This window comes from Ambystoma mexicanum, chromosome 2q (genome assembly GCF_040938575.1).
Source record: "Ambystoma mexicanum isolate Mex_15411 chromosome 2q, UKY_AmexF1_1, whole genome shotgun sequence".
NCBI classification, from domain to species: domain Eukaryota; kingdom Metazoa; phylum Chordata; class Amphibia; order Caudata; family Ambystomatidae; genus Ambystoma; species Ambystoma mexicanum.
Genome location: NC_090924.1, coordinates 1,135,496,207 through 1,135,520,635, shown reverse-complemented (window position 1 = coordinate 1,135,520,635; position 24,429 = coordinate 1,135,496,207). Strand labels below are relative to the sequence as shown.

The window sequence follows — 24,429 nt, the reverse complement described above, 5'->3', positions numbered from 1 at the left end:
TGAACAGGGAAACGACCTCGCCCGATAAGAACAGAGGTCCTCTTGCCGAGCGTTAAAACCAGTTCCCTGACCTCGCATTTCGTGATACCTATGGTCCTCATTAGCCCTGAACATCCGGATCGATTACATGCGATTGAAGCTTACGTCGACAGCGGTGCCATCGGCAATTATGTGGATCATGAAATGGTTTTGAGGATGAATATGACTCTTTGTCCAAAGGCTGTAAAGGACGTCATTACTACGGTGGATGGTACGGAGATAGCCTCCGGACCAGTAACGCATACCACCCAAGAAGTGACGCTAGTAAGTCAAGATGGACACCATGAGAAGATCGTGTTCGATGTGATCAAGGCCCCTCAGTTCCAGATTATTCTAGGAATTCCTTGGTTAGAGAAGCACAATCCTCAGATCGATTGCCGAGCAAGAACGGTTCAGTTTCCAGAATGTGTCTCTACTTGTCACCCTCGACCTGGTGTTACACTGGCAGCAATTTCCTCGGAGGCTCCTCAGTTACCTCCTGAATACCTAGAATTCCAAGATGTTTTCCGGAAGGATCAGGCTAACTCTCTACCTCCTCATAGGTCTTATGACTGCCAGATAGACCTGATACCTGGATCTACTCCTCCTTGTAGTAGAATTTATGCCCTCACCGAGCCTGAGAATCTTCACCTCTGACAATACCTGGATCAATACCTAGCGAATGGGTTTATTCGTCCTTCCAAGTCCCCTGCTTCCTCAGCTTTGTTCTTCGTTCCAAAAAAAGAAGGGGACCTTAGAACTTGTATAGATTATTGCGCCCTGAACCAGATCACCGTTAAGAATAGATATCCGTTACCTTTGATCCCTGAACTCCTGGACCAAGTCAGAAAAGCATGCATATATACAAAGCTGGATCTTAGAGGAGCCTACCACTTGGTACGAGTAAAAGAGGGCGATGAATGGAAGACGGCCTTCCGCACCAAGTATGGGCTATTTGAATATCAGGTCATGCCCTTCGGACTTTGCAATGCCCCGGCCGCCTTTCAATATTTTATGAACGATGTCCTCAGAGAGCTCATAGATGTGTGTGTTGTTGTTTACATTGACGACATCCTCGTTTATTCTTCATCGGAAACTGAACATCGGAAACACGTGAAAATGGTCCTCGAGAGATTGCGTCAACACAAACTTTTCGCTAAGTTGGAAAAATGTGTTTTCAACGTGACTGAAGTTGAATTCTTGGGATTCATATTATCACCTAGCGGAGTGCGTATGGATTCAAAGAAGGTCGATGCAATTCTCAAATGGCCATCGCCATCCTCCGTAAAAGGTGTTCAAAGCATGTTAGGCTTCGCTAACTTTTACCGCAGGTTTATCCCCGAATTCTCTCGAATAGTCCAGCCCATCACCGCCTTGTTAAAGAAAAACAAACGTTTTGAATGGTCTACCGAGGCGGAACAAGCTTTCCAGAATTTGAAGACTAGATTTATCTCTGCACCGATCTTAAAACATCCTCGCCCAGAACTCCCCTACATCGTTGAAACTGATGCTTCGAGCCTTGCCATGGGGGCAGTTCTATCACAAAAGGACCCAGTAACCAATCAGTTGCATCCCGTGGCATTTTGGTCCCGCAAATTCTCGCCTCCTGAAATCAATTACACTATTACTGATAAGGAACTTCTAGCTATCAAGTCCGCCTTTAAGGCTTGGCGGCATTATCTTCTGGGGGCCCGACACACCGTTACTGTGATTACAGATCACCGAAACCTGCAATATTTGAAAACCGCAAAAGCTCAATCCTCTAGGCAACTCCGTTGGGCACTATTCTTTGCCGAGTTTGACTTCATAATTACCTATCGACCTGGTACAAAAAACGGTAAAGCTGATGCCCTTTCTCGGATGGGAGTGGAAGAACATTTGATCAATCCTAAACCTGTACCTATCATTCCCGAACAAAGAATTCTAGGTGTAATCGCCACACAATCCATAGAGGAAGTTAAGGATAAAGACAGGCTACTGGTAACTCCAGCAGACATACAGAATTGGCATCTGCAGGGAAAGGACTTTACGGTGAAGGACAACCTATTATATTTCCAAGAACGGTTATACCTGCCCAGCACAGATTTACAGAAAAAGGTAATCTCTTGTTATCACGATTCTTTAATGGAAGGACATCCCGGTATGACCAAGACCTCGGAAAAGATCAAGCGCTACTTCTGGTGGCCGTCTTGGAAAAAAGATATCAGAGACTTTATAATGTCCTGTGGAGTATGCGCCCAAAACAAGAGTCAAAAGGAAAAACCAGCCGGCCTCTTACGCCCTATTGACATCCCGCCTCGCCCTTGGCATACGCTTTCTATGGACTTCATCACCGATCTACCTCCATGCTCCGGATACAATACGATCCTAGTAATCGTGGACCTATTCTCCAAGATGGCGCATTTCATTCCACTCAAAGGTTTACCAACAGCAGCAACTCTGGCCCGAGAATTTCTCGAAAACATCGTCCGACTGCACGGTTTTCCTTCAGTTCTAATTTCGGATCGAGGTAGTCAATTTATTTCTCATTTTTGGCGAAGTTGCTGTCGGTCGGCTCAAATTGATGTGAGACTTTCGACCAGCCACCCCCCTCAAACCGACGGACAAACCGAGAGGACCAATCCAACTCTGGAACAGTATTTGCGCTGCATGCTACAACAAACTGAAAAAACTTGGAAAGATATCCTTTGGATAGCCGAATATGCCTACAATAACTCTGTCCACTCGGGAACTGGGAAGACCCCGTTTTTTCTTTTATACGGTAGTCACCCTCGAACCTCGGAGTTGGATCCACTCCAAGATCTTGGAACACCAGCAGTAGACCACCTGCATTCTACAATCACCCAAGCCTTTAAGGAAGCCGTTTCTCACCTTCAAAGGGCTAAAGAACAATACAAGAAAGGAGCAGACCAACATAGGAAGGAAGCCCCCCAATATCAAGTAGGAGATCAAGTCTGGTTATCCACCAAATATCTACCTCTAAAAGGACCACGCACATTCAACCCAAGATACCTTGGTCCCTATTCCATCACTACCATAGTAAATCCAGTAGCGGTCAAGTTGGACTTGCCCCCTCACATGAAGATACATCCGGTCTTCCACGTCTCTCTATTAAAACCTGTGCAACCTCAAACCCGACTAACTACATCTCCAAAACCTATTCTAGTTGATGGAGAACTCGAGTTTGAAGTCAAAAGCATCCTGGATTCCAAGATCTCCAAATCTAAACTATTTTACCTGATTGACTGGAAAGGCTACGGTCCCCAAGAAAGATCCTGGGAACCTGCAGAATATGTCCACGCGCCTCGTCTAATCAAAAGATTTCATCGAACATTTCCTAACAAGCCCAAACCCCCGGAGAAGCCCGGTTTGGGAGGGGCCTTGAGGGGGGGTGCTGTCATGATCTCTGCTTCCAAAAGATAAGGACTTGCCCGACTCCCTTGGAAGCAGACCCATAACCCCGGTTCCGAGTGCCAGCCAGTCCCAATTGGGACCTTTTGGACCCTGTCCTGGCGCCAGTGGCACCAGGCTCATAAAGATGCCCAGTCCCAGCGCTGGAAGCGCCGGGCTCATAATGCTTGGGTGGACTTACCTGCAGCAGACCATGCTGCTTACTTACCTGCCAGTTGAACCCCTGATCCTCTTCTTTTTGGGACTACTTTTCCTGTTGGGTGGGGCAGGAGCCACTCCCTAGGTTCAGAACACTGGAACTCTTCTGGAAAGCAGGAACAATTTCCTTACCTAGGCGTGGCTGTGGAAGGAGACACCTAAGCACTACAGGAGGCTATTTAAACCACACCCGATGGATGAATCTTGCTTTGCGTTATTCTGCATTCTCTGCAGCAGAACGCTCATCGTGTCTTCTGCTTCTGATCCTGGGCCTAAGGGAACAAAGGCTTACCATCCTGGAATCCAGTCTTCAGCAGCACCTGTAAAGACAAAGAAAGAACAGGTTAGCACTACGGTCTTCAGTGGCAGCGCATCTCTTACCTGGTCCATCGGCTGTCACCAACGCCTCGCGCTGCATTCCGGCATCTGAAAAACAAAGGCTTACCTACTCTTCGCATGCTCCGGAGGTCTTCGCACTGCATTCCGGCATCTGAAAGACAAAAGCTTACCAGCTCTTCGCACGCTCCGGAGGCCTTTGGCGCTGCATCCCGCATCTGAAAGACAAAAGAAGGTGCGTTTAAAGACATTGGGCAACTTTATTACTCACGTGCCATTACTCCTTCCCACGCCGAATCCAGTGGGTATTCCAGCACCCTTCAGCTTCTCTAAAGCTCCGAACTTGTACCTGCAAGATAAAAGGGACAGTTAGTGCGCATCGTGAAGCAGGCTACAAGCGCTTACTTACGTGCTTCCAGGCGCTTCTACTCCTCACGCGGGTTCGATCCTCAACTCTCATCAGCCCGCCATCCGCCATCGCCGGAACCCTGCAAAACAAGAGATATCATTACAAAAGACTTTTAAGACATTTGAAGTGCCCAGAACTTACCGTTCGTGCAGTTAACGACGGACAACAGTCCTCTGAGGTCAAGAGGCCTGCACCCTTATCCAGTGAAGAAACTGGTTACGGCACCCTGCCCCGAGGCAGATGGAGAGCTCGGCGTTCACTTACCTAAGACATCTTACTCTTCGAGTCAGACATACAGTGCACAGAGGTCCAGCCCAAAGAGCCAACCGTGTGTTACACATCACCTTTGAAGATACGGCATTCACCCAGTCAAGACCGGCGCCTCTGCGGGAATCAGGTGAGCGTTACACTAACAGTATTCTCCCGGACAGCAGTCCCTTCCATGTGCGGGTGCTGGCGTTGCCCACCTTACGAAGAGGGACCAGTGGACAAACTCGTACTAGATGACCAGGCGAACTACAGTACATACGTTGTACTTCCTCAGAGAGTGGACCGCTAGCCGCCCCTATCTGCATGTTTTTTGCCAGCAGTATTATCTTCTGAAGGTGCCGTTGCTGCAGGCATCAAAAGTCTGTTGGTACTAGAATGAGACCTCCTTCGTTCCATCCTGCGTTCCACGAGCAGATAGTCCATTTGTATTACAAGTTTCAATAGGTCATGAAATGATGGTGGCTGTGGGATACAGGCTTATTCTTCTTTTAAGTGGTACAACAGACCCCTGTGAAAAAAGGGTAGAACAGGTTTCCTCAGGTCAGGCGTCTGTTGGGCCAAATGTTTGAACTTTGAAACATAGCCAAGTAGATCTGAGTTACCTTGTACTAGATCCAAGAAAGTGTCCTGTTTGGTGTAGGACAATTCGAGTCTGTCAAACATTCCAGCAAAGGCTGTTAGGAAGCCTTTATAGTTATCCAGTATAAGAAATTTGGCTAACCCCAAAGGTGTGGCACAAGAAAGAGCACCGCCAGTCAAATGGGATATCATTAATCCAACTTTGTTCTGTTGGGAAACGAAGCCTGACTAAATGCAAAGGCCACAGTGCAGGCATCCACAAACTCTCTGTTTCTTCGGATCCCCATGGTACTGCTCAACTGAGGTACTTCGGTATTGTGTGGCTTCCAGCATAACATCCCATTTAGCCATTGCATGTCTAATTACCGCATTTTCCCTTAGGTTTTGCACGTCTACTGTAAGCCTCTGGACAGCAGCTACCAATTCCTGTATCTGCTCCATTTCTTTAGTTGGTTTTTGGCATTGCAATTTGTCAGTGACAGGACTCACATTAGGTGTCATGTGGATTTGTGTCGAAGAGGTAAGGCCTGTCTCCACAGGTAGCCGCGCCACCGCCTGTTAGTTCCACAGAACAGACAGGGGGCTACCAGGAGAGGTTAAGTCAATTGTGGAGGAAAAACCCCAAAGTAGGGAAAAAACCTCCAGTAGGAGCAGATCAGCAACAGGAAGGTATAAATCATTCCCAATAGCAGTGTTCGAATGAGTGTCCAAAGCAGAGTTTAAGAATACGGAGCCTTGAAGGGAAAAGGATCAGGAGCCAGAGGATCGAGCAAGAGAATCAAGAAATCAAGGAAACAGGATCAAGGAGCTAGCGACTAGCAGAGAGAGCAGGAAGCAAGACAAGGCAAGGAAAATAGAACTAGCTCTCTAGCAATCTAAAGAAAATGGCTTGATTGCTCAGCTCACCGGGTTCGTTCCTTATTTGTAGCCGGTGCCGAAAGCTTGACACGCCAACGTCATGGCATAATGTTGTACAGGATGTAGGCACCATCTTGGAATGGGTCGAAGTTCCGGATACAGTCGCCATAGTGGCGTGGACGTTTGCAACTGCCATGCCCGGGACTGGCAGTGAAAGGTCTTAACAGAAATTGCTAAGTTCTAGGGCATTTAGGTTTCTTGTTCCTCTATCCTTAATCTGTGGATTGGAAATCAAATGGTGTAATTGTATGTAATGGAATGTCTCACTTTCCTCTAGTTAAAACTTTGCCTTACATTCTATAAATGTCAGCGGGGCATTTCCTGACATATAGCTGCTCTAGTGTTTTAAGGCCACCCACTTTCCAATGACAAAATTCACCCTTAGGCGCCCCAGTTTTAAATTTAGGGTTGGCCAACACTGGTGACAGTGGCCCAAAGATAGGGATTGGCTCAATCTCAGCACAGCCTTATTCCAATAAGTGATTGAATTTCTGGTTGTAGGAAATAATTTTGAGGATGTTTGGTCAGATCTATAAATGGCAATTGCGAAAGGGGGTCGGAGATGGCTGCATTTAACGGGCAAACATTTGAGATATTTGTGCCGCTCTATCTGTAGACGTCTGGTACCCCCATTTCTAGTGTTATTACATTTTTCATTATGCAGGGCTCTCTTCCCTTTCCAGATGTCCTCAAATACCTTCCTTTGTAAAGGGAATAAAGTCTGACTAGGAATTTTGATTGAGAGCGCCTGACGCATAGAGAAGTCTTGGTATTAGATTAATCTTCATCGCCACAATTCCCCCCCCATCCATGATACCTCAATCCATATCATTCATCAGTTCCGTGAACAGTGGTGGGACGTTGGCCTTATATATTGTTACCGGAGAGGTGGTTCCTTCAAAAGGGCGGGCAGTGAATTAGCTATATCTGTCAACATGACCAGGTCGTCATCTGCATACAGCAAAATGTTATACTCTTCCCCTTCTAGGCCTATCCATTTGATCATTTTATTATCCCTAACATTTTTGGCCAAGGATTCAATTGTTAACGCAAGAGGGGAACAGGGAACATCCCTGCCGGGTTCCCCCTTAGAATCAGAATTGCTTCCATGCAATTTCCGCTCATGCACATTTCTGTTTTGGGAGTTTGATAGTTTGCCAGGATCATTGTGGAGAAAACAGAGTCGATGTTAAGGGTGAGTATACGCCGGATAAAGCCCCAATCATCTTCATAGAAAGCTTTGAGAGCGTCAAAAGAAATCACCCTCATCTAGAGTTTCTCCCACGTCCCAATTTCGATTGCTGTCAAGTGAGCAACCTATCTTGAAACATTGTTCCTTTAGGAGGATGCCAAGTTGAATATATGTATCGCTTAGGAGTATCAGCAAAACAAAAAAAATTATATGACCAAAAAGATAAATAAAGAAATCTTAGCATTTTAGAAATGAGAGAAAAAGGAAGACTGAAGATAAGTATGAACAATTAGCAAGGAACACAGTGTTGGAGCACGGAAAGATGAAAAGTATCATTAATACGAGCAAAATAACTTACCAGTGTCTGAAATATATGCATGGAATTGCACCAAATCGTCAGGCGAGACATTTGTAAGGTCATCTAGTGACTGAAAAACATAAGTATTGTTTTAAAATAAATTTTAAACACAAACTAATTACACATTTCATTGTTTGAAATCAACTTAAAAAGCAATTTACCACAAATATTTAAAACTAATAGTTATATCAAAACAGGTCATCAGAAACTATCCTAATTTTAAATTAAGATACCTTACAGTTAATATTTCTGCATCATAAGACCTATTTCTATGATGCATGCTATACTCTATGCAAATAATTAATAGAACACGTATCACATGTCTAAGGTTCAATAAAGTAACCAATATATTGGAAATTATCGTGGAGAAGGAGGGGTCATTCGGTCCAACTTTTAACAAGTGATCACTGCTTGGGAGATTTCTCCATGTCCTATTTTTAGGGCCCAGATCGATCATGTTGCTTGGTTTATAGGGCGTTTCCTCAAGGTTTATCACAACTCTCCAGCAGCTTTGCGAAGGCGGTGTACATAACATAGAGCAATCCACGGCTAAGGAGCAAAGTTCTGAAAGGAGAAAATAACTGTCTACCACTCGACATGACCTCTCAGATCATGCAACGACATTCGCTTAGCACCAAAACCATACAATAAAAGAAAATTCGGAGGATCGTCCTTTTGTCACCTGGCAGCAATAACCTGGAATCACTTATCAAAAAACATACACACCACAAAGGATCATCTGGAATTCAGAAAACTACTAGGAAGCATGCATAGACCCAAGGGGAACAAGAATCCCAGAGTGGAAAGCATGACCTGTAAGTTAATCTTCCCTAACCAGAAGGCAGGGGGATGTGCACATACCGCTAATCCATAGATGAAATCTAGGTAGGTAAGATCCCCAGACGGGATGGGCAGGAAGGGACCAGAATCCTCTTACCTAAACCTCCCCAACCCAGGGTGGGAGATATGCCAACATAAGCCAGGTACACTGTTAGGCAAGATTGTATGCAGTACCCTTTGGGAGACTACATCAACCTTTGTCCTCCTGGCAATAGGTAACCCAACCTTTGGTATAAGTCTGCACTACACAGGTTGGTAGTGTGGCTGAGCAGCCAGGCTCATCTCAAAAGGGGTCAATGTGAGCAGTAGGGTTTTTACACAGAGATTCACACTGATGAGTATCCAAATAAACACTTATACTAAAGGTTTCTTGATTAAACAATTATTTATTAATTTAACAGTTAGTTGAATAAGCCTTCTTTAGAAGGGAGCAAATATATGTAACACAAAAATATACTTCAAAATACACACTCTTTCAGTAAATCAGTAGATCCTTATTTGGGATTGCACACAGACACTTCCAACACCCTGAGGTGACTTAAATAACTAGGACACTGTGGACATTGATATCACTGGTACATTTAGAGCAATGCTGAGTTTGGTGTCAAAGAAAAGGTTTTAGGGAATAAACAAAGGTAAAACAAATATTCTTAAGCAGGTAAGTACTTTTTGAAACTCCCAAATGCAAAGTAAATTAACCTATTCCCAGACTCACAAGTAATGTGTGACTTTTGTTGAGGGATAGTTAAAGCACAAAGTCAGAGGTAAGAAGTGTCTTTCAGCGAGCCAGGACAGTCAATGTTAATTGAGCAAAGAGTCTAGGAGAACTGAACCACTTCTTGTAGGTAAGTAAAAGGCTTGCACAATGTTTAAGAAGTCTTTGAAGAAAATGAAATCACTATAGGGCCACAAGCTGGGAGTCTTGTGAGTAACAAAGCTGCAAGCAACTCTGCAAAGGCAACCAAGACAAGTCTCAACTGAGAGCTTAGTCAGGCTACACAACAAGAGGTAAGTCCCCTTAGTTTTACAGTATCTTAGATTAGAAGAAATTGGTTCCAGCTGTCTTCTGTTCCTGTGTAGGTCTGCGGATCCTTTGTTCCTGGGTCTCAGTCGTGGGGTCAAGATGGAGGACATCTGGGGACTCCTGCACTATGAATGGAAGGTCGGCAGCAGCAATGGGAAAACTTCAGATCCATGGCACTTCGCAGTTTTAGCTTCTTGTGACCCTCGCAAATAGCACCACTGTGGGTTCTCGGATACCACTCTGGACTTTCCTCGCATCTGGGGACCCGCACTCTGTTGAGGTGGCTTAGGCTTGGTCAGTCCTGCTTCAAGGGAGTGCAGAGGATCTTCCTGGAGCTCGGGTCTGACTTAAATACACTCACTAGATTCTGGTGTTCCTCTCCCTGGCAGTTTAGATCCAGCAGCAGCATTGGAAGTACAGCCAGCTCCGAGAGGATTTCCAGATGAGCTTGTCTTGGGGTCGATTGGTCCCACCAACCCAAGGGGAGAAGTTCTTCTTCAGATTCCTTCGTCCAGTGGTCGACTTTGCCTTCCAAGAAAAAAGCCTTGCCTTTTATGCAGGTTTCTCCCATTAATTCGCAGCCTAGCTGTCAATCACACAGCAGGGTGGCTGTCCTCCAAGGACAGCCAGGCCAGCCAATCACCTTTCGGTGCATTCCTGTAACCAAGGGGATTAAGCACAGGGAGTTTCGGGCACCTCCCTCACGCTGGAGCCAGAGGCGGGCTTCACTAGTGAATCCCACCAAAGACAAAATTAACAAAGGGACCAAACCTGGTTTGGCATGCAGAGTAAATCTCAAGGAGGACATTTCCAACAAGAAATGGCTAAAAAAGAAGACCAGGCCATTTTGGCAAAATGAACACCCATGGGTGCCTTTCTGCAGCTGCGAATGCAGCCTGTGGTAAAAACACACAATGGTAGGAAAAAGTAAACCACTGCCACCAGTCATTAATTGTAGAAAGGGTAACATTAAAATGTTACATGAGAAACTAGACAATGGGGATACTAAGTAAACCCTCCAGTACCCTATTTTAAGAGTGTGTGCAGGGTCTAGAAAGTTACAAAATGTAAGTACAGTCAATTTCACTTCACTGCTCTTTGAAACAGTAGTTTTCCAAGAGAAGGAATTTAAACCTTTGGGAAATCTGGAAGACTTCCATTTGCCACTGCACTGAAGGTGCTGTGTGCCACAATGTAAAGATGATGGCTATGGAGTTTGTCAGACTCCAAAGTAAAAAAGAAAAACAGATTCCAAATCACAGAAAAAATACATGAGAGAGTGGGGAAAAAGGTTTCACTCTCTCCAGGTTAGAGATTAAAAGCCCTAAAGTCCAGCAACAGAGCTCGGGGTCTTTAAGGTAGAAGGCAATTAGCACATTTCTGAGAATTCTCCCCAACATACACATACCACTAGAGCAGTGGTATTCAAACTGTGGGTCGCGACCCCCTAGGGGTCCGCGGGTGCATCGCAGGGGGGCCCTGAGAGCTCAGCATGAAAAAAGATTTTTTTTTTTAGATTGGAAGAAATGGGCAGGGGTGGCCCACATGGGCGGGCTGAAGCATGAAACTGTCTCAGGCAACAATGAAAAAGTGGCCCACAGTTGTAAATGGATATTCATTCCTTTAGTCACAGACTGGGCCTCATTACTACTATGGCGGACCAGTAACAACGGTGCTGGTAAGCTACCGGCACCGTTGCTACCGTTCCGCCATAGTAAGAGTTGTGCTCGTGGGTGCTTGACAGCCCCCGCCAGGTCTGACCTCAGCTCGTCGGATGCACCAGCACCGTTATTAACGGTGCCGGTGCATCCGAGCTCCCCATTTCCATTTGAGCCATATGGGGCTCAAATGGGAATGGGGATCTACCGGCACCTTCGAAAGGGCAATTTTGTCCGCCTAACTCGGCATGACCTAGTAATTGCCCATTCGCGGGTGCCAGACCCGGATGCAACTCCAGTGGCAGCCGTGCCGGTTTTACCGGCACAGCTACCGCCAGAGTAGTTATGAAGCCCACTGTTTCAATAGTACCCAAAGGGGTGCTTTGTGTTAAAATGTAAGTAAATTGTGATATATTCAGCAACAATGGTCAACATTACTAACTGCATAGTTAAGTAACTCATCAAAATGGTCCACATTGGCCAAAATGGTGGCCCATTTTGATTGGCCCAAACTAGCATTTTACATTTTTGGTACAGGCATTGCCCACTAGGCCTGTCCGAGCCTGGCGGCTCATCCATAATGGCAAGAGGCGCCCACCCAGTGGCCCCTCACCCATTATGGAGGAGCTAAGGAGCCAGCCCAGTGAAACAGTGAGCACTCCCTCAGCTGCTTTATCCAGCTAATGGAGTGCTCCTGGGCTGGCTGAACTGTCAAAGGGAAACACTGTTTCCCTTTGACAGTTCAGTTTAGTTCCCCAGCCGCACATGCTCACTGAGCCATGCAAGTGCTGGGGCGTTTTGCTTCGCCAGCATTGCATAGCTCATTGGAAATGCTGGCTGGGGCACTGCATGTCTGTATGTCCGAGGGGGAGCTCCTGCGCCTCCTCGCACATACGGACAGAGCAGCTGGAGCAGGCCGTTTCAGCACCCACACACAGGCCAATGCAGAAGGTACGTTTATGTTCATTGTTTTTATTTAAACATGTGTATGGATGCGTTATGAGTGAGTGTATGGTGATGGATGCTCATGTGAATGATAGAGTGATTGCTGTATGAATGTGCAGCGCCTTGCATATACACATAATCATGTTCATTGTGTTAGGACCAGTGGGGCCCAGGGGACAGGGATGGTATCTTTTTACCGGACATCTATCATTCAAAACCCTCTGCCTTGTCCACAAGGCTTTCTGGGGCCTGGGTCCAAAATACCTTCAGCTCTTCCTCCGCAAATACCTCCCCTCTCGAGCTCTTCACTCCTCTACCTCCAACTCCCTCAGGGTCAGTCGTTTATCAAAGAAACGAGCTGGGGGTAGATCTCCGTCTTCGGCTGGGGCCTCCCTCTGGAACAGCGCCCTGCCACTCTAAAACTTGAGGAGAACCATCTTTCTTCCTGCACTTATCAGACCTACCCTGTCTGCTGCCTTAAACGTAGCACTTGCAAATTGCTGGCTGCACTACCACTGTTTGTTGCCTTTATTATTTATTTATTGTTATTTATCTGTTTCTCCTCTGCTTCGCACTTTCCACTTCTCCCCCCTTCCATGCACTTTTCCCCTCACACTTGCGCGTTCTCAATATCACTGGGCCTAGTAGGATCGCTGTTTTATTCTCCTCTGTTCCCCTCCCTTGCCTTGTCACGCTCTGAAACACTTGTGTACGAGCGCGATAGAAATAAAATATCAATGCCTGCCCCCTGGACTCCCAGCAACAATTGCAAACTGTTTGGCTATTTACCCATTTTTTGTTAAAAGTATGCTCTACAATGCAACATTTTAACCTATTATTTAAAAAAAAATTCACAGGGGGAAACCCCCCCGAACCTCCCCTTAATGCCCCTCCACTTAAAAAAGATTCACCAGCCGCCACTGGCCCTCAGACTGTGTTGGGAACGGGATGGGGGAACCGAGGGACTATGGTGGGAGCACAATGGGCGGGAACCATGGGATAGTGATGGGAGCAGAGTGGGGAGAGCCCTGGGTGTGTGATGGGGTGGGGAGAGACCAGCGACTGGGTAGGAGTGGGATGAGGGAGCCCAGCGACTTTGATGGGAGCAGGTGACGGCGCGCAATATATACCGTCCATTTGGCATTTCTGGGGGGTCCCGACCTGCCCAAATTTTGCTCAGGGGGGCCCTGGCCAAAAAAGTTTGAAGACCACTGCACTAGAGAAACAGAGAAAAACTGCCACTCCTCAACAGGCCTGCCAACTAGGCGGACAAATTACAATTCCAATCACAGAAACGCGAAGACAAAGAGGTAAGAAAAAAACCTGCTAATCCAATTTCCAACTTTCCGCATACACTTCTCATACAGAAACTCACACCACCTCTCGGCACAGCAATCCGCACGCACGTCATCACATGGCAACAACAGACATCCAACACATAACCTGGCACAACAGCAGATGGGCTTCCGCACAGACCCGATAACGGCACTTCAACTCAGCTAACAGTGCAAACCGAATGGAAGCTGTCAACAGGACATCGCAACTCTCACTTTCGTATTCACAGTACACCCTAGTAACCCACCCCGTCCCCCTTCTTCACATTCCTTTTCAGATCCACCAGAGCGCATAGGGACCACTCCGGTGGTGATGGTGCGCGGTACAAATACCTTTAACATTAAAACGCTGTGCATAATAAGGCCAGCTTGAGCACCTCTCAAGTCCATTACTCAAATGTTCACAAACTACCTGTAGTGCCATGCTACGTTGCATCTAGATATTGCCATCACAGTATACCCCGAATCTAAAGAGAGCTATATTCTCCTGAGTCCCTCTCTCATGCTTCACATACCTAATTCAGTTAAACAAGCATAACTACTACAACAACCATATTCCCTCTTCTCAATTGTGTCTCCTCTGAATTTGTTTGTTCTGTCTAAATATCCCTCTTTCCTACCACCTCCTCTCACAATCTTTTTCTTTCGTTTGCATAGACCAATGTCTGTCAACAGCCTGACTGCATCCACCATTCGGACAAGCACAGGTGCTGTTATACCACCGATGTGGTAAAGGGCACAGTATAAAGATCAACAAATAAATATCTACAATAAATGTACAGGTAAGTAAAATAACTTCTCAGGAAAAAAAAAAGAGACACCTTCATAAAACGGGACCACACGTGGTTCTAAAAAATGCCTTTGGCGACACACATTAGCCCCATAGGAATTTAAATGTCTTATGTCTTAAATATCCACAGGTTAGTCTAGCAAACTGAGACCTGCACACAAGCGGAACCTAAAGAATACCCAGACGAGGATGAGGAGACCTGGAGTAAGTGCACCAGACCTAACAGCACCAGATTAAAGTTGCAGACATTACAGAGAGGAGTTCTTATGTCAGCAGTCACTATAGCCAAGGCATAAAATAAGCAGTGTCGCATAGCAATCTGCTTTTCAATTCTGTAGGTTTGCTAATCAAATGGACACTTGTGTAGCAAAGTTAGCTAATTAAGTTCCCCCCTTCAAAGAACGCACAGCTTGTCCTACATTCCTCTTGCCCATGGTACTCTCCTCACCCTCTGTTCACTTCAAGTGCTAATGGAGATAAAGTGCAGCAGTAATCATTTCCTCCACTCTTAAGTGAAAAAGGCATATGTGGGAGTGCTAGGCAAGAATTTATTTTTTAAATAATTGCAAACCAGAAGTAATCGAGGTGATACTTTCATTAAGCTTTCTATATCCTGTCTGGCAAAGACCAGTATGTCTCAACTTTATATTTTTATAAAGACATGCGATTCCATTCCTAAAACATAAGTTGCATAATGCATAATTACAGTATTGATACTGTAACACTGCATCATCTCCGTGCGTTACAGTAATGTTTAGGTTAGTGTATCAAAATGTCATAATGTCCAATGTATTTCATTTTGTTGGGAAAGATGCAACATATTGACAAGTGAACACGTTTGAAAATGTACATGGTCAAATTCTTTTGATGGCAAACCTGGTTCTGTAACCTGCAGGTTGCATACATCTTGCAACTGGTGTTCAACTCGTGAGCAAGCCCATATTCCTTGAAATTCTTTTATCGCTCTGTTGCTTTATACCAGGTACCCTGAAAGTGAGATGACCACAAACTACAATATACCACCGAGTTTGCCCAGTTCTTGGCCTGCTCGCAATCCACTATGCTTAGTCTTTCTTACCTCTTACATAATGAATAAAGCAAACTAGATGCTTACGCAAAGTATTGATCAATAGTTCATTCCAGTCTGTACATCTACAGATCTACTGCAATACCAAACACTGCAGTTGGCTTCCATAGTATGCTTTGCTTTATAAGTGTATTATATATTACTACCTGCAGGAGACAGCTGGCCAAACAGTTTTCAGAGCCCTTTGTCATATCTATTTATTTGCATCCATTCATGCAGGTAACCTTTTAGATTTTACAGACAGTATCTATGGCTCGCAAAGTCTTTTCGCCTACTGCATAGTTAAGCAGATTTTATAAAAGGGCAAGTAGCATTTGCAAGAGATGTTTGAAACTTTTATTTAACATTTACTTTGCAATAAAATGTCAAAAGTATCACTGTGCATGGCTGGCCTCTGGGTGGCAGCAGTGTGCCAAACATAGTGGGTTTGTAGGGACATTTTAAAGATAACACATTTTAAATGTGTTGCCCTCCATTGCTATGGGTAGAGTGTATTTCTCTTAGGTTGAATAGGTAAACTAAGTTACCTGACATGCAGGTCTAGTTGAAGTTTAAAGAATTTGCATGGCCTGACACCTCTCACTAATGTCTTATTTCAGCGGTACGCAAAACTGCTGTATTGTTGCTCATTTCATGTATTGGGTACAAATAACTTCTGATGACTAACAATATTAGTACATAATTGCTAATCAAATGAGCCTGTTTGCTAATCAAAAATAACGTAATTAGCAAACTCTGCTAATCAATTTTTGAAAACTAATTTATGCCTTTATAGCCGTCTGTTGTACACTTGATGAGAAGAGGTCCTCTCGAGAGCCTATAGCACCAGATTGGAACAAAAACCAGAGGGGAGTCTTGGGATCTCAAAGTAGAGTGATCTAGCCAAAGAAACATGCTCAACATAGTTTGCAGCGATGTGACTTGGTCGCAGCAGCTGGAGAGGGTGCGACTAATTTCCCAAACCTAGTGAGTCCCCTAGCAGGTTTGCTGGATTTTTTGGGTTTATTTATTTTCTCCTGCTAAGAGTGAGACTCTTTTTCTCCCACTCTTAGACATAATTTGAGATATCCTTTGACTTTGCAAATGTGTTTTATGGGCTATGGGGTCTTTTACTCCATAGGGTTTCATGTGGGTTTTGGTAAGTGTGTTACACAACACCCTCAATGCAGTAACACAGGGGTGCCATAGTGACCCCCAAACATAGACTCCATACCCTGGGACTGACTACTGTCTCCCAGGACATGTAAAGTCACCATTGACTTTACTAGTCTTAAAATGGGAACAGAACCAGTACAAACCATCATATTGTGGAAGTACTGGTAGGGGTAATTAGATTGCCCCTTGGTCTGTTTTTCGAGGGGGCACTGTGCAGTCCCCCCTCGTTGAGTTTCTGGCTGGTGGCAGTGGTTACCACGCAAAATATTCCTTAAGAATATTTACTATGGGATTTTCCCATTCATTCCAAACGCACCACTTATTGGTGCAATGTTAAAGATACCGCCGGGTTATTTAATTAATATTTATTCCCCGGTTGGGTCTTTTTGCCAGAACTCGGTTTTAAAATGGCATTTGTGTTCGCCTCTGTAACTCCAACCCAAGTCGAGCCCTTTGTTCCACTTTTTGGCAGGCTTCTACACAGAAGCCTCCAAAAGTAGTGCCTATCTGTCTGGGTCTACAGGATGTGTGGGAGGGGGGTTTAGGCACCCTGGACTGAGTTGCCTCGGCAACTCAAGTCGCACTCTTGTGTGACTGGCCCAGTGGTGAGTCGCCCGGCACACCACTTAGCATGTTTGAGTGACAGCTAGGACTGATGAATGGGGGTTTTCTGCATAAAAGCAGGACTTTGGGGACTGGAACTTCAGACGTCGCCAGAGGACCAAAGAATCCGAAGAGGGAGAAGCTGAGCCGACCTGCAATGACAACACCACCGGTGGAGCCCTGCTGAACCGACTCACCACTTCTTCCAACGACAGAGGAGATCTTCATCCCGAAGAGTCTTCTTCCTTTGACTGGTGGGGATAACCAGTTTGCCCGCCTTTTCGCCTTCCCGGATCATCTCGTGGCCGCCTTGCCTATGCCAAGCACCCCAGCAACCGTGAATAAAAGGGTAGTACCTTTTAACCGAAGACCTCCGCGGCTGGTTTCTTCCCTGGCAGTGCAATGACCTTCAGCTTTCCTCCACGTCGAGATCTTCTCTTCCTCTGGACAGCGACTTGCATCCACTGCCAGGAACAACTGCCCCCGCTGGAGGATTCTCCCCACTTTCAAGGTACTGTGTCCGCCTGGCCTCCCTCGCAACGGTCTGTGTGGGGTGTCTCTTAAATCCTCAACTTACCACTTGGGTTGGCCATAGGCTGGCTAACTGAACTTTTCTGAGCTGAACTAATTCCTTTTTGAACTCCCTGCAAGACTTTTCAAGCCTTTTAAAGGAACAAGTTACTTACCTGTAACTGTTGTTCTCCAGCATGGGTCTGGCATGGATTCACATGCTCATGAATATTCCCCGTCGTCAGGCTGGGAATCCTCGGTAAAGAAAAAAACAGTATCAGTTTCGTATCTGATCTGTCTTTCGTAGTAGTAACCAATCACTGATCTCTGCGTCATACTGACCACAGCCAATGACTGCCCTCTACCTAAGCCCCGCCTCTGGCAGCCATCTTCAGATTTGGAAGCACGTGAAGTGGCAGTATGACCAAGTGAAGTGCCGCAGAGGGGTAGGCAGGAGGGTTCGCATGTGAATCCATGCCAGACCCATGCTGGAGAACAACAGTTACAGGTAAGTAACTTGTTCCTTCTCCAGCATGGGGTCTGGCATGGATTCACATGCTCATGAATAAAGAATACATAGCAGTACACACATGCACAAGAACGGGAGGTGGCAAAGGCTCAACATTAAGCATTACATCAAACTCAACATTAAGCAAACCTTACCTCCTCACCAGGCTCACCTTAGGCGAACAGGTTGCGCAGCACTGCTTGGCTGACCCTGGACTCCTCCCTGGAATCCCGATCGACGCAGTAGAATTTCGTGAAGGTGTGCGTCGACCTCCACGTAGCAGCCCTGCAGATGTCCAGCAGGGGCACACCAGAAAGGAACGCCGTGGTAGCTTCGATCGCTCTGATGGAATGGGCTCTCGGACGGCCAGGCAGCGGTCGGTTTGCCAACCGATGACAGTACATGATACAGCCGGAGAGCCATCTGGAAATGGAAGCCTTCGAGAGAGCCTTCCCCTGATTGACAGGTCCAAAGTTCACAAACAGTTGTGACGTCTTCCGAAAACACTTTGTGCGGTCCACGTAGAACTTCAGCGCTCTAGCCACATCCAGCGAGTGCAAAGTCCTCTCAGCCGGCGACGAAGGCGACGGGAAGAAAACAGGCAACACCAAGGGTTCGTTGAGGTGGAAGTCCGACGGCACCTTGGGCATGAAGGAGGGGTGCGTCCTGAGCACTACCCTCGTGTCTTGAAAAGTCAAGTACGGGGCCTTGCAGGAAAGGGCCTGGATCTCTCCCACCCGTCGTGCGGAGGTGATTGCCACAAGAAACGCTGTTTTCCACGACAAGAACTTCAACGGGGCCGAGTGCAGAGGCTCGAACGGAGGTCCCATGAGCTTGGTCAGCACCACGTTGAGCTCCCACGCCGGGAACGATCTGAACAGTCCCTTCATGAACTCTTTCACCAGACAATGAGACCACAAGGACGTCCGCCCCGTGGTTATGGTGTATCGGGAGATCGCAGCAAGATGAATCTTGATGGACGCGTGTGCCAGTCCAGCTTTGGCCAGCATCAGTAGGTACGGCAGTACTTGGGGAGCCGTAATCCGTAGAGGGTTAATCTTCTGTGCGTGGCACCAGACAGAGAACCTCTTCCATTTGTGTCCGTAGCATTTAAGAGTCGAGGACGCCCTGGCCTTTGCAAGAACCTCTCTGCAGTCGGCCGGTATGTCGTATCCTCCAAACTCTAACGCTGCAGGAGCCAGGCCTGCAAGTTCAGCGACTTCGGGTTGTGATGGAGGAGGGTGCCTCCTTCCCTGGAGAGCAGATCCGCGTCCACTGGCAGCTTGATTGACGGGGGCGCTGACAAGTCCAGAAGGTCCGGGAACCATATCTGCCTCGGTCACGCAGGTGCGACGAGGATCATCCTGCACCGTGACCTCTTGAGTTGGTTGATGAGCCGGATCAGCAGTGGCAATGGAGGGAACGTGCAGGTTTTCAGTGTGCGCTCCCCACCCTTCCAGGGAGGCATCCGTGGTCACTGTCTCCTGGTGGCCGGGGGTCTGTAAGTCCATGCCCGCCGTCAGATGCGCGCGGGTGCCCCACCACCGGATCGCTCGTCGGAAACTCTCGTCGAGTGTGATCCTCTCCTCGAAGCTGCCCGTCGTCTGGATCCAGCGTGCGTCCAGGAACTCCTGCAACGGGCGCATCCGGAGCCTGCACAGGGGGATGAGGTAGATGCAAGAAGACATCATTCCGACGAGGGACTTGATGGACCTCACCTTGGCCGCGTCCGCGACCAGCATCCGCTGTACCTTGCCCAGGATGGCCCTCGTCCTTTTCGACGGGGAGGCCAGAAGGGACACTGTGTCGAGCTTCGCTCCCAGAAACAGTGCGTCTTGAGCGGGCACCAGGTGGGACTTGGCGTAGTTTACGGAGAATCCCAGGTCCGTGAGAAGTTGGACAGTCCTTGCCGTGTGAACCACGGCGAGCTCCCTCATCTTGGCTCGGATGAGCCAGTCGTCCAGGTAGGGGTAGACGTGGATCCCCTCTCTGCGCAGCTGCGCCGCCAGCGGTGCGAGGCACTTGGTGAACACCCTGGGTGCCGACCGTAGTCCGAAGGGAAGGGCTCTGAACTGATAGTGACGCCCTTGGACCACGAACCTGAGAAACTTTCGGTGCCCCTTTAGGATGGGAATATGGAAGTAGGCATCCTCCAAATCCAACGACGACAGGAAATCGCCCTCCTCCAGCTGACCCAGGACGTGCTGGAGGGTGACCATCCAGAACTTCTGTGCCTTGATGAATTTGTTCAGTCGTCGTAGGTCTAGGATGGGGCGCCATCCTCCCGTCTTCTTCTTCACGAGGAAGTATCTTGAGTAAACTCCGGAGCCCCAAAGCCTCTTTGGGACGAGTTCGATGGCGCCCTTCCTGAGCATCGCCTTTACCTCCAAGAGAAGTTGAGGGACGTGAAGTTCTTTCCTGGCCACAGGGGGGACACGCGGGCACCTTCTTTGAAACTCGAGCGCATGGCCCTGGGCTAGGGCGTCCAGCACCCAACGGTCGGTGGAGATGGACTCCCACACGCTGACGAAGCTCGCCAGCCGGCCTCCCACCGGGCTGCTTCGGTGGGGGCCCGACCCCACGGCCGGTTCAGTCCTGCTTCGACGAGGCTTTGCCGCCTTGACCTCCTTGGCGACGACGGCGGGGTCCGCCTGACTTGCCTCGTCCCCTGTAAGCTTCCTGCGATGACAAACGGGCCGCTTGACGGTAGGTGGAAAACCCGCCGCCGGAACCTTTGGAGGCGCCCTTGCCTCCGCCGCTCCGAAAGGGCGGCAGCCGTTGCTGGAGAACCCCGAGAGCCCGGGCCGTCTCCGTGTCCGCTTTGATGGCTTGAAGGGAATCGTCCACTGTTTTCCCAAACAGGTTGTTTCCATCGAACAGCATGTCCAAGACTCTGGTCTGCACGTCTTGACGGAAGTCAGTAGCCTTGAGCCATCCACGCCGCCTAAGGCACACGCCGTTGCCCAACGGCGAAATCCAGTGTCGGCGATGTCCGTCGCAATCGTGATGGCGTGGTCCGATGCCACCTCACCTTCCTGCAAGATCTCTAGGGCATCCGCCCTCTTGTCGTCCGGTAGGAAGTCCAGCAGGGGGGCCAGTTTGTACCACAGCTCCCTGTCGTAGCAGGCTACGATAGCCAAGGCGTTGGCCGCCTTAATTGTCGTCGCTGCAGACGAGATGACCCCATCGTATCCAATTTATTTCCCTCGCCGTCCGGCGGGGAAGTCGACGTGGAGGCCGCACCCCCCTCCCGCTTTCTTCCTGGCCGCCGCGGAGACGACGGAGTCCGGGGTCGGCTGTGTCCGGAGGCACAAGGGGGCCGCGTCCGGGACCCGGTACTTCTTCTCGTACCGATCTCTTCTAGCCGGCGTCGTGGATGGGTTCTTGAGGAGGGCGAGGCCCTCATCCCAAATATCGTCCAGTAGAGGCACGGCGAGGACCGTCTTCCTCTTGGCCTCGCGCCGTTGATAAAGGAAACCTTCCTTCTCCTCAGGGCAGAGCTGGAAGAGCTCGGATGCCCTGGCGATCTTGGAGTGAAACGATCCAATCTCGTCGGGCGGGGAAGCCCGGGTGGGAGGTGACGACGGCAGATCCTCGTCGTAAACCTCGTCGTCCGTACCCGTCGCGGCCGTGTCAGTCCCCGTATCATCCCCTCGAGTCGTGGACGGGGAGGAGGGCTGAACGGGGCGCGACGGCTGAAAAGGAGGTGGAGGGTGAATCCTTCTTTTCTTAGGGGGAGGGCTCCCAGAAGGGCCTGGCTCCGGGTCCCCCTGACGGGAGTGGTTCCTCTGCTGGTGGTAACGGCAGTCTCGTAATTATCTCCGAGCATAAGGACTGTATAGCCAACAAAATGGCCGCCGAGTTGTCTTGCGGCGCTGGTAGAGGGGAGTCCGATGGGCGGTCAGGGGCCCCGTCGGCACCCTCGACGATATCGTCGTCTCCTGCGTCGGGATCCCTCCCGACGGGCTGGTCTTCTTCCACGCCAACACCGTGGCTTAAGACCTTGATCAGCTCTTCCTCAGAGGTTGAGGCCGAATCCACGACGACCTCCTGCCCCCCCTTTTTCTTCTCCGCCGGGGGTTTCACGGGGGTCCTGTCGATGGGCACAAAAGAGGACTCCCTCCGCGGTGGCAGGGAAACTCTGAGCCCCGAGGTCGCCACCACTGGTGTAGCCTCCACAAGCTGAGCCAGGGCCGCCGCGACTGTCTCGATAGAGGCCTTGGCCGGATGGATTAAGGCTTTCACCACCCTAGGTGCGCTCACCGCCTTCTCCTTGGGGGCGGGACACTGCCTCGCTCCCCCTCCGATGGGGCCTTCGAGCTCGACCGGGGCATCTCCAGGAGCTTCGCCGGGTGTTCGGCCTTCCTCTTACCCGAACCAGAGCGTTGGCTTGTGGTTGATGGTGCCGGGGAGGACGCGCCCTGCCTGGCGCCCGTAGAGCCCGACCGTTCGGCGCTCCCGGTGCCAGCGGACTCGCGGTGCTTAGCCTTGTGTTGGACCCCCGTCGCCGGGGCGTCCTCAAAGGTCTTAGAAGACCGCTCGGATTTCTTCCTCTTCTTCTCGCCTGACGGGCTCTTCCCTTCCAGCCAGTTGGCGAGATGTTGATGGCGGTCCTTCATGGTCCGCTCCGACATGTTGCCGCAAAACGCACAGTCCTTCTCCACGTGCGTCTTGTCCTCATGTAGGCAGTAAAGACAAAATGAGTGTTCGTCCTCCTTAAAGACATTCTGCAGCTGGCATCCAGGGCAGACCCTGAACAGCTTTCCGGGCGTCGAGCTTCCCTTCTCCTGGGCCATGTCCGAGATGGGCCTGAGAACCTTCTGGAGTCCTCCAAAAGCATAGCTCGACAAAATCTTCACCCTTGAGGGGCGTAGACGAATCCGACACGGGTCCCGTTGATCGGATGGAGAGTCGGTGGAGCTTGAGGCTCTTTTTGACCGAAAAAACGAAGTTTTTGAGAAAAAACGTGAAAAAATAGCACTAACGCTCGAGAGCAATAGCACGAGGATCCCAACACTTGAACGTGCGGTAAAAATCTGAAGATGGCTGCCAGAGGCGGGGCTTAGGTAGAGGGCAGTCATTGGCTGTGGTCAGTATGACGCAGAGATCAGCGATTGGTTACTACTACGAAAGACAGATCAGAAACGAAACTGATACTGGTTTTTTCTTTACAGAGGATTCCCAGCCTGACGACGGGGAATATTCATGAGCATGTGAATCCATGCCAGACCCCATGCTGGAGAACTGTGTGATCTTGGGCGCATTGGTGTTCTACTCTCTCTAAGAGGGAGACTGGCCTCTGAACTTTTTGCTCACAAGTAGACTGACTTTCCTGCTTTGCTGGGTGCTTCTAAAGTATTGTGTTGTGTGCTTTTTCTAATTTCTGCCTTTTCCCTCCCTTTTCTGATAACTTATTGGAGTGCCATCTTTAGTTAAGCGCTCACCTCTGTCTGAAAATAAGTGGTGTTAACTAAGACTTGTCTAATAAGGAATAAGGGATGTATATATATTAATAGTGACTGTGTGTTGAACTTGCTTACAATAATAGTGCTGGAGTGTTTATAAGTGTGTCTTTAAATAACTATATACTTTGATACCAAAGCTCTGGTCAGTGTTTGCTTGTGCTACTGTATGTTGGTACCTATCTTGTATACTCTATATACTGTCTAACTCTTCTTGAGAGAAGTCTGGCTGCTCAGCCACAGCTACCAGGTAAATCTGGGTGGTACAGACTGCTACCAATTGGCTTTACTGCCAACACCTGTAGTCTTAAGCCTTTTGCAGTGGTCCCTAAGGGAACTGCACAGGTTTCTGCCTAACAGCGGGGTCAGCACACAAAGACTCCACAGATGTTGGAGCAGAACCAAGACCACAGGAAAGATCCAAGGACCGCGAGAGAGAAGATCAGTTCAAGAAAATAATGTTGCATCATCACTGTTGAAGAGCCTGTACACAGGGGAGGTCTTTTTTGAAGCAGCCAGCGATTATGTGTCCCAAATGAAGGGAAGTCAGTACACAAAAAGCCCAGTCTCAAGGAGCAGAACATGGACACCAGATGTTGGGAGGGATCCACAGATGAAGAGTGGACAAATAAAGTTCAGCTCTGTGACTTCTGGTTCAAGAAACAATAATGGCGACATTTGCAAAGGTCACAAGTAGTTGCTGGAAAGAAGTATATTAGGGCAAGTGTCTGCCATGTTGTGAGGAAGCTCTTCTAAAAAGCTCCCGATGATCCCGACTGATCCTGGCCTGTAGGAATGTCTATAGAGTGTACAAATGCTGTAAA

The 24,429-nt window shown here is 48.4% G+C and overlaps 1 protein-coding gene across 6 annotated transcripts in view; it reads right to left on the bottom strand.

The window, feature by feature from the left end:
- The window catches only part of SNX13 (sorting nexin 13), a 2,094,218-nt gene that overhangs the window by 876,670 nt on the left and 1,193,119 nt on the right, over nucleotides 1-24,429 (bottom strand). For all 6 annotated transcript variants that reach the window (XM_069648499.1, XM_069648500.1, XM_069648503.1 and 3 more), the window contains one exon: nucleotides 7,690-7,759. In XM_069648499.1, coding sequence (XP_069504600.1) covers nucleotides 7,690-7,759 — 70 coding nt within the window. The remainder of the gene's footprint in view (nucleotides 1-7,689; nucleotides 7,760-24,429) is intronic.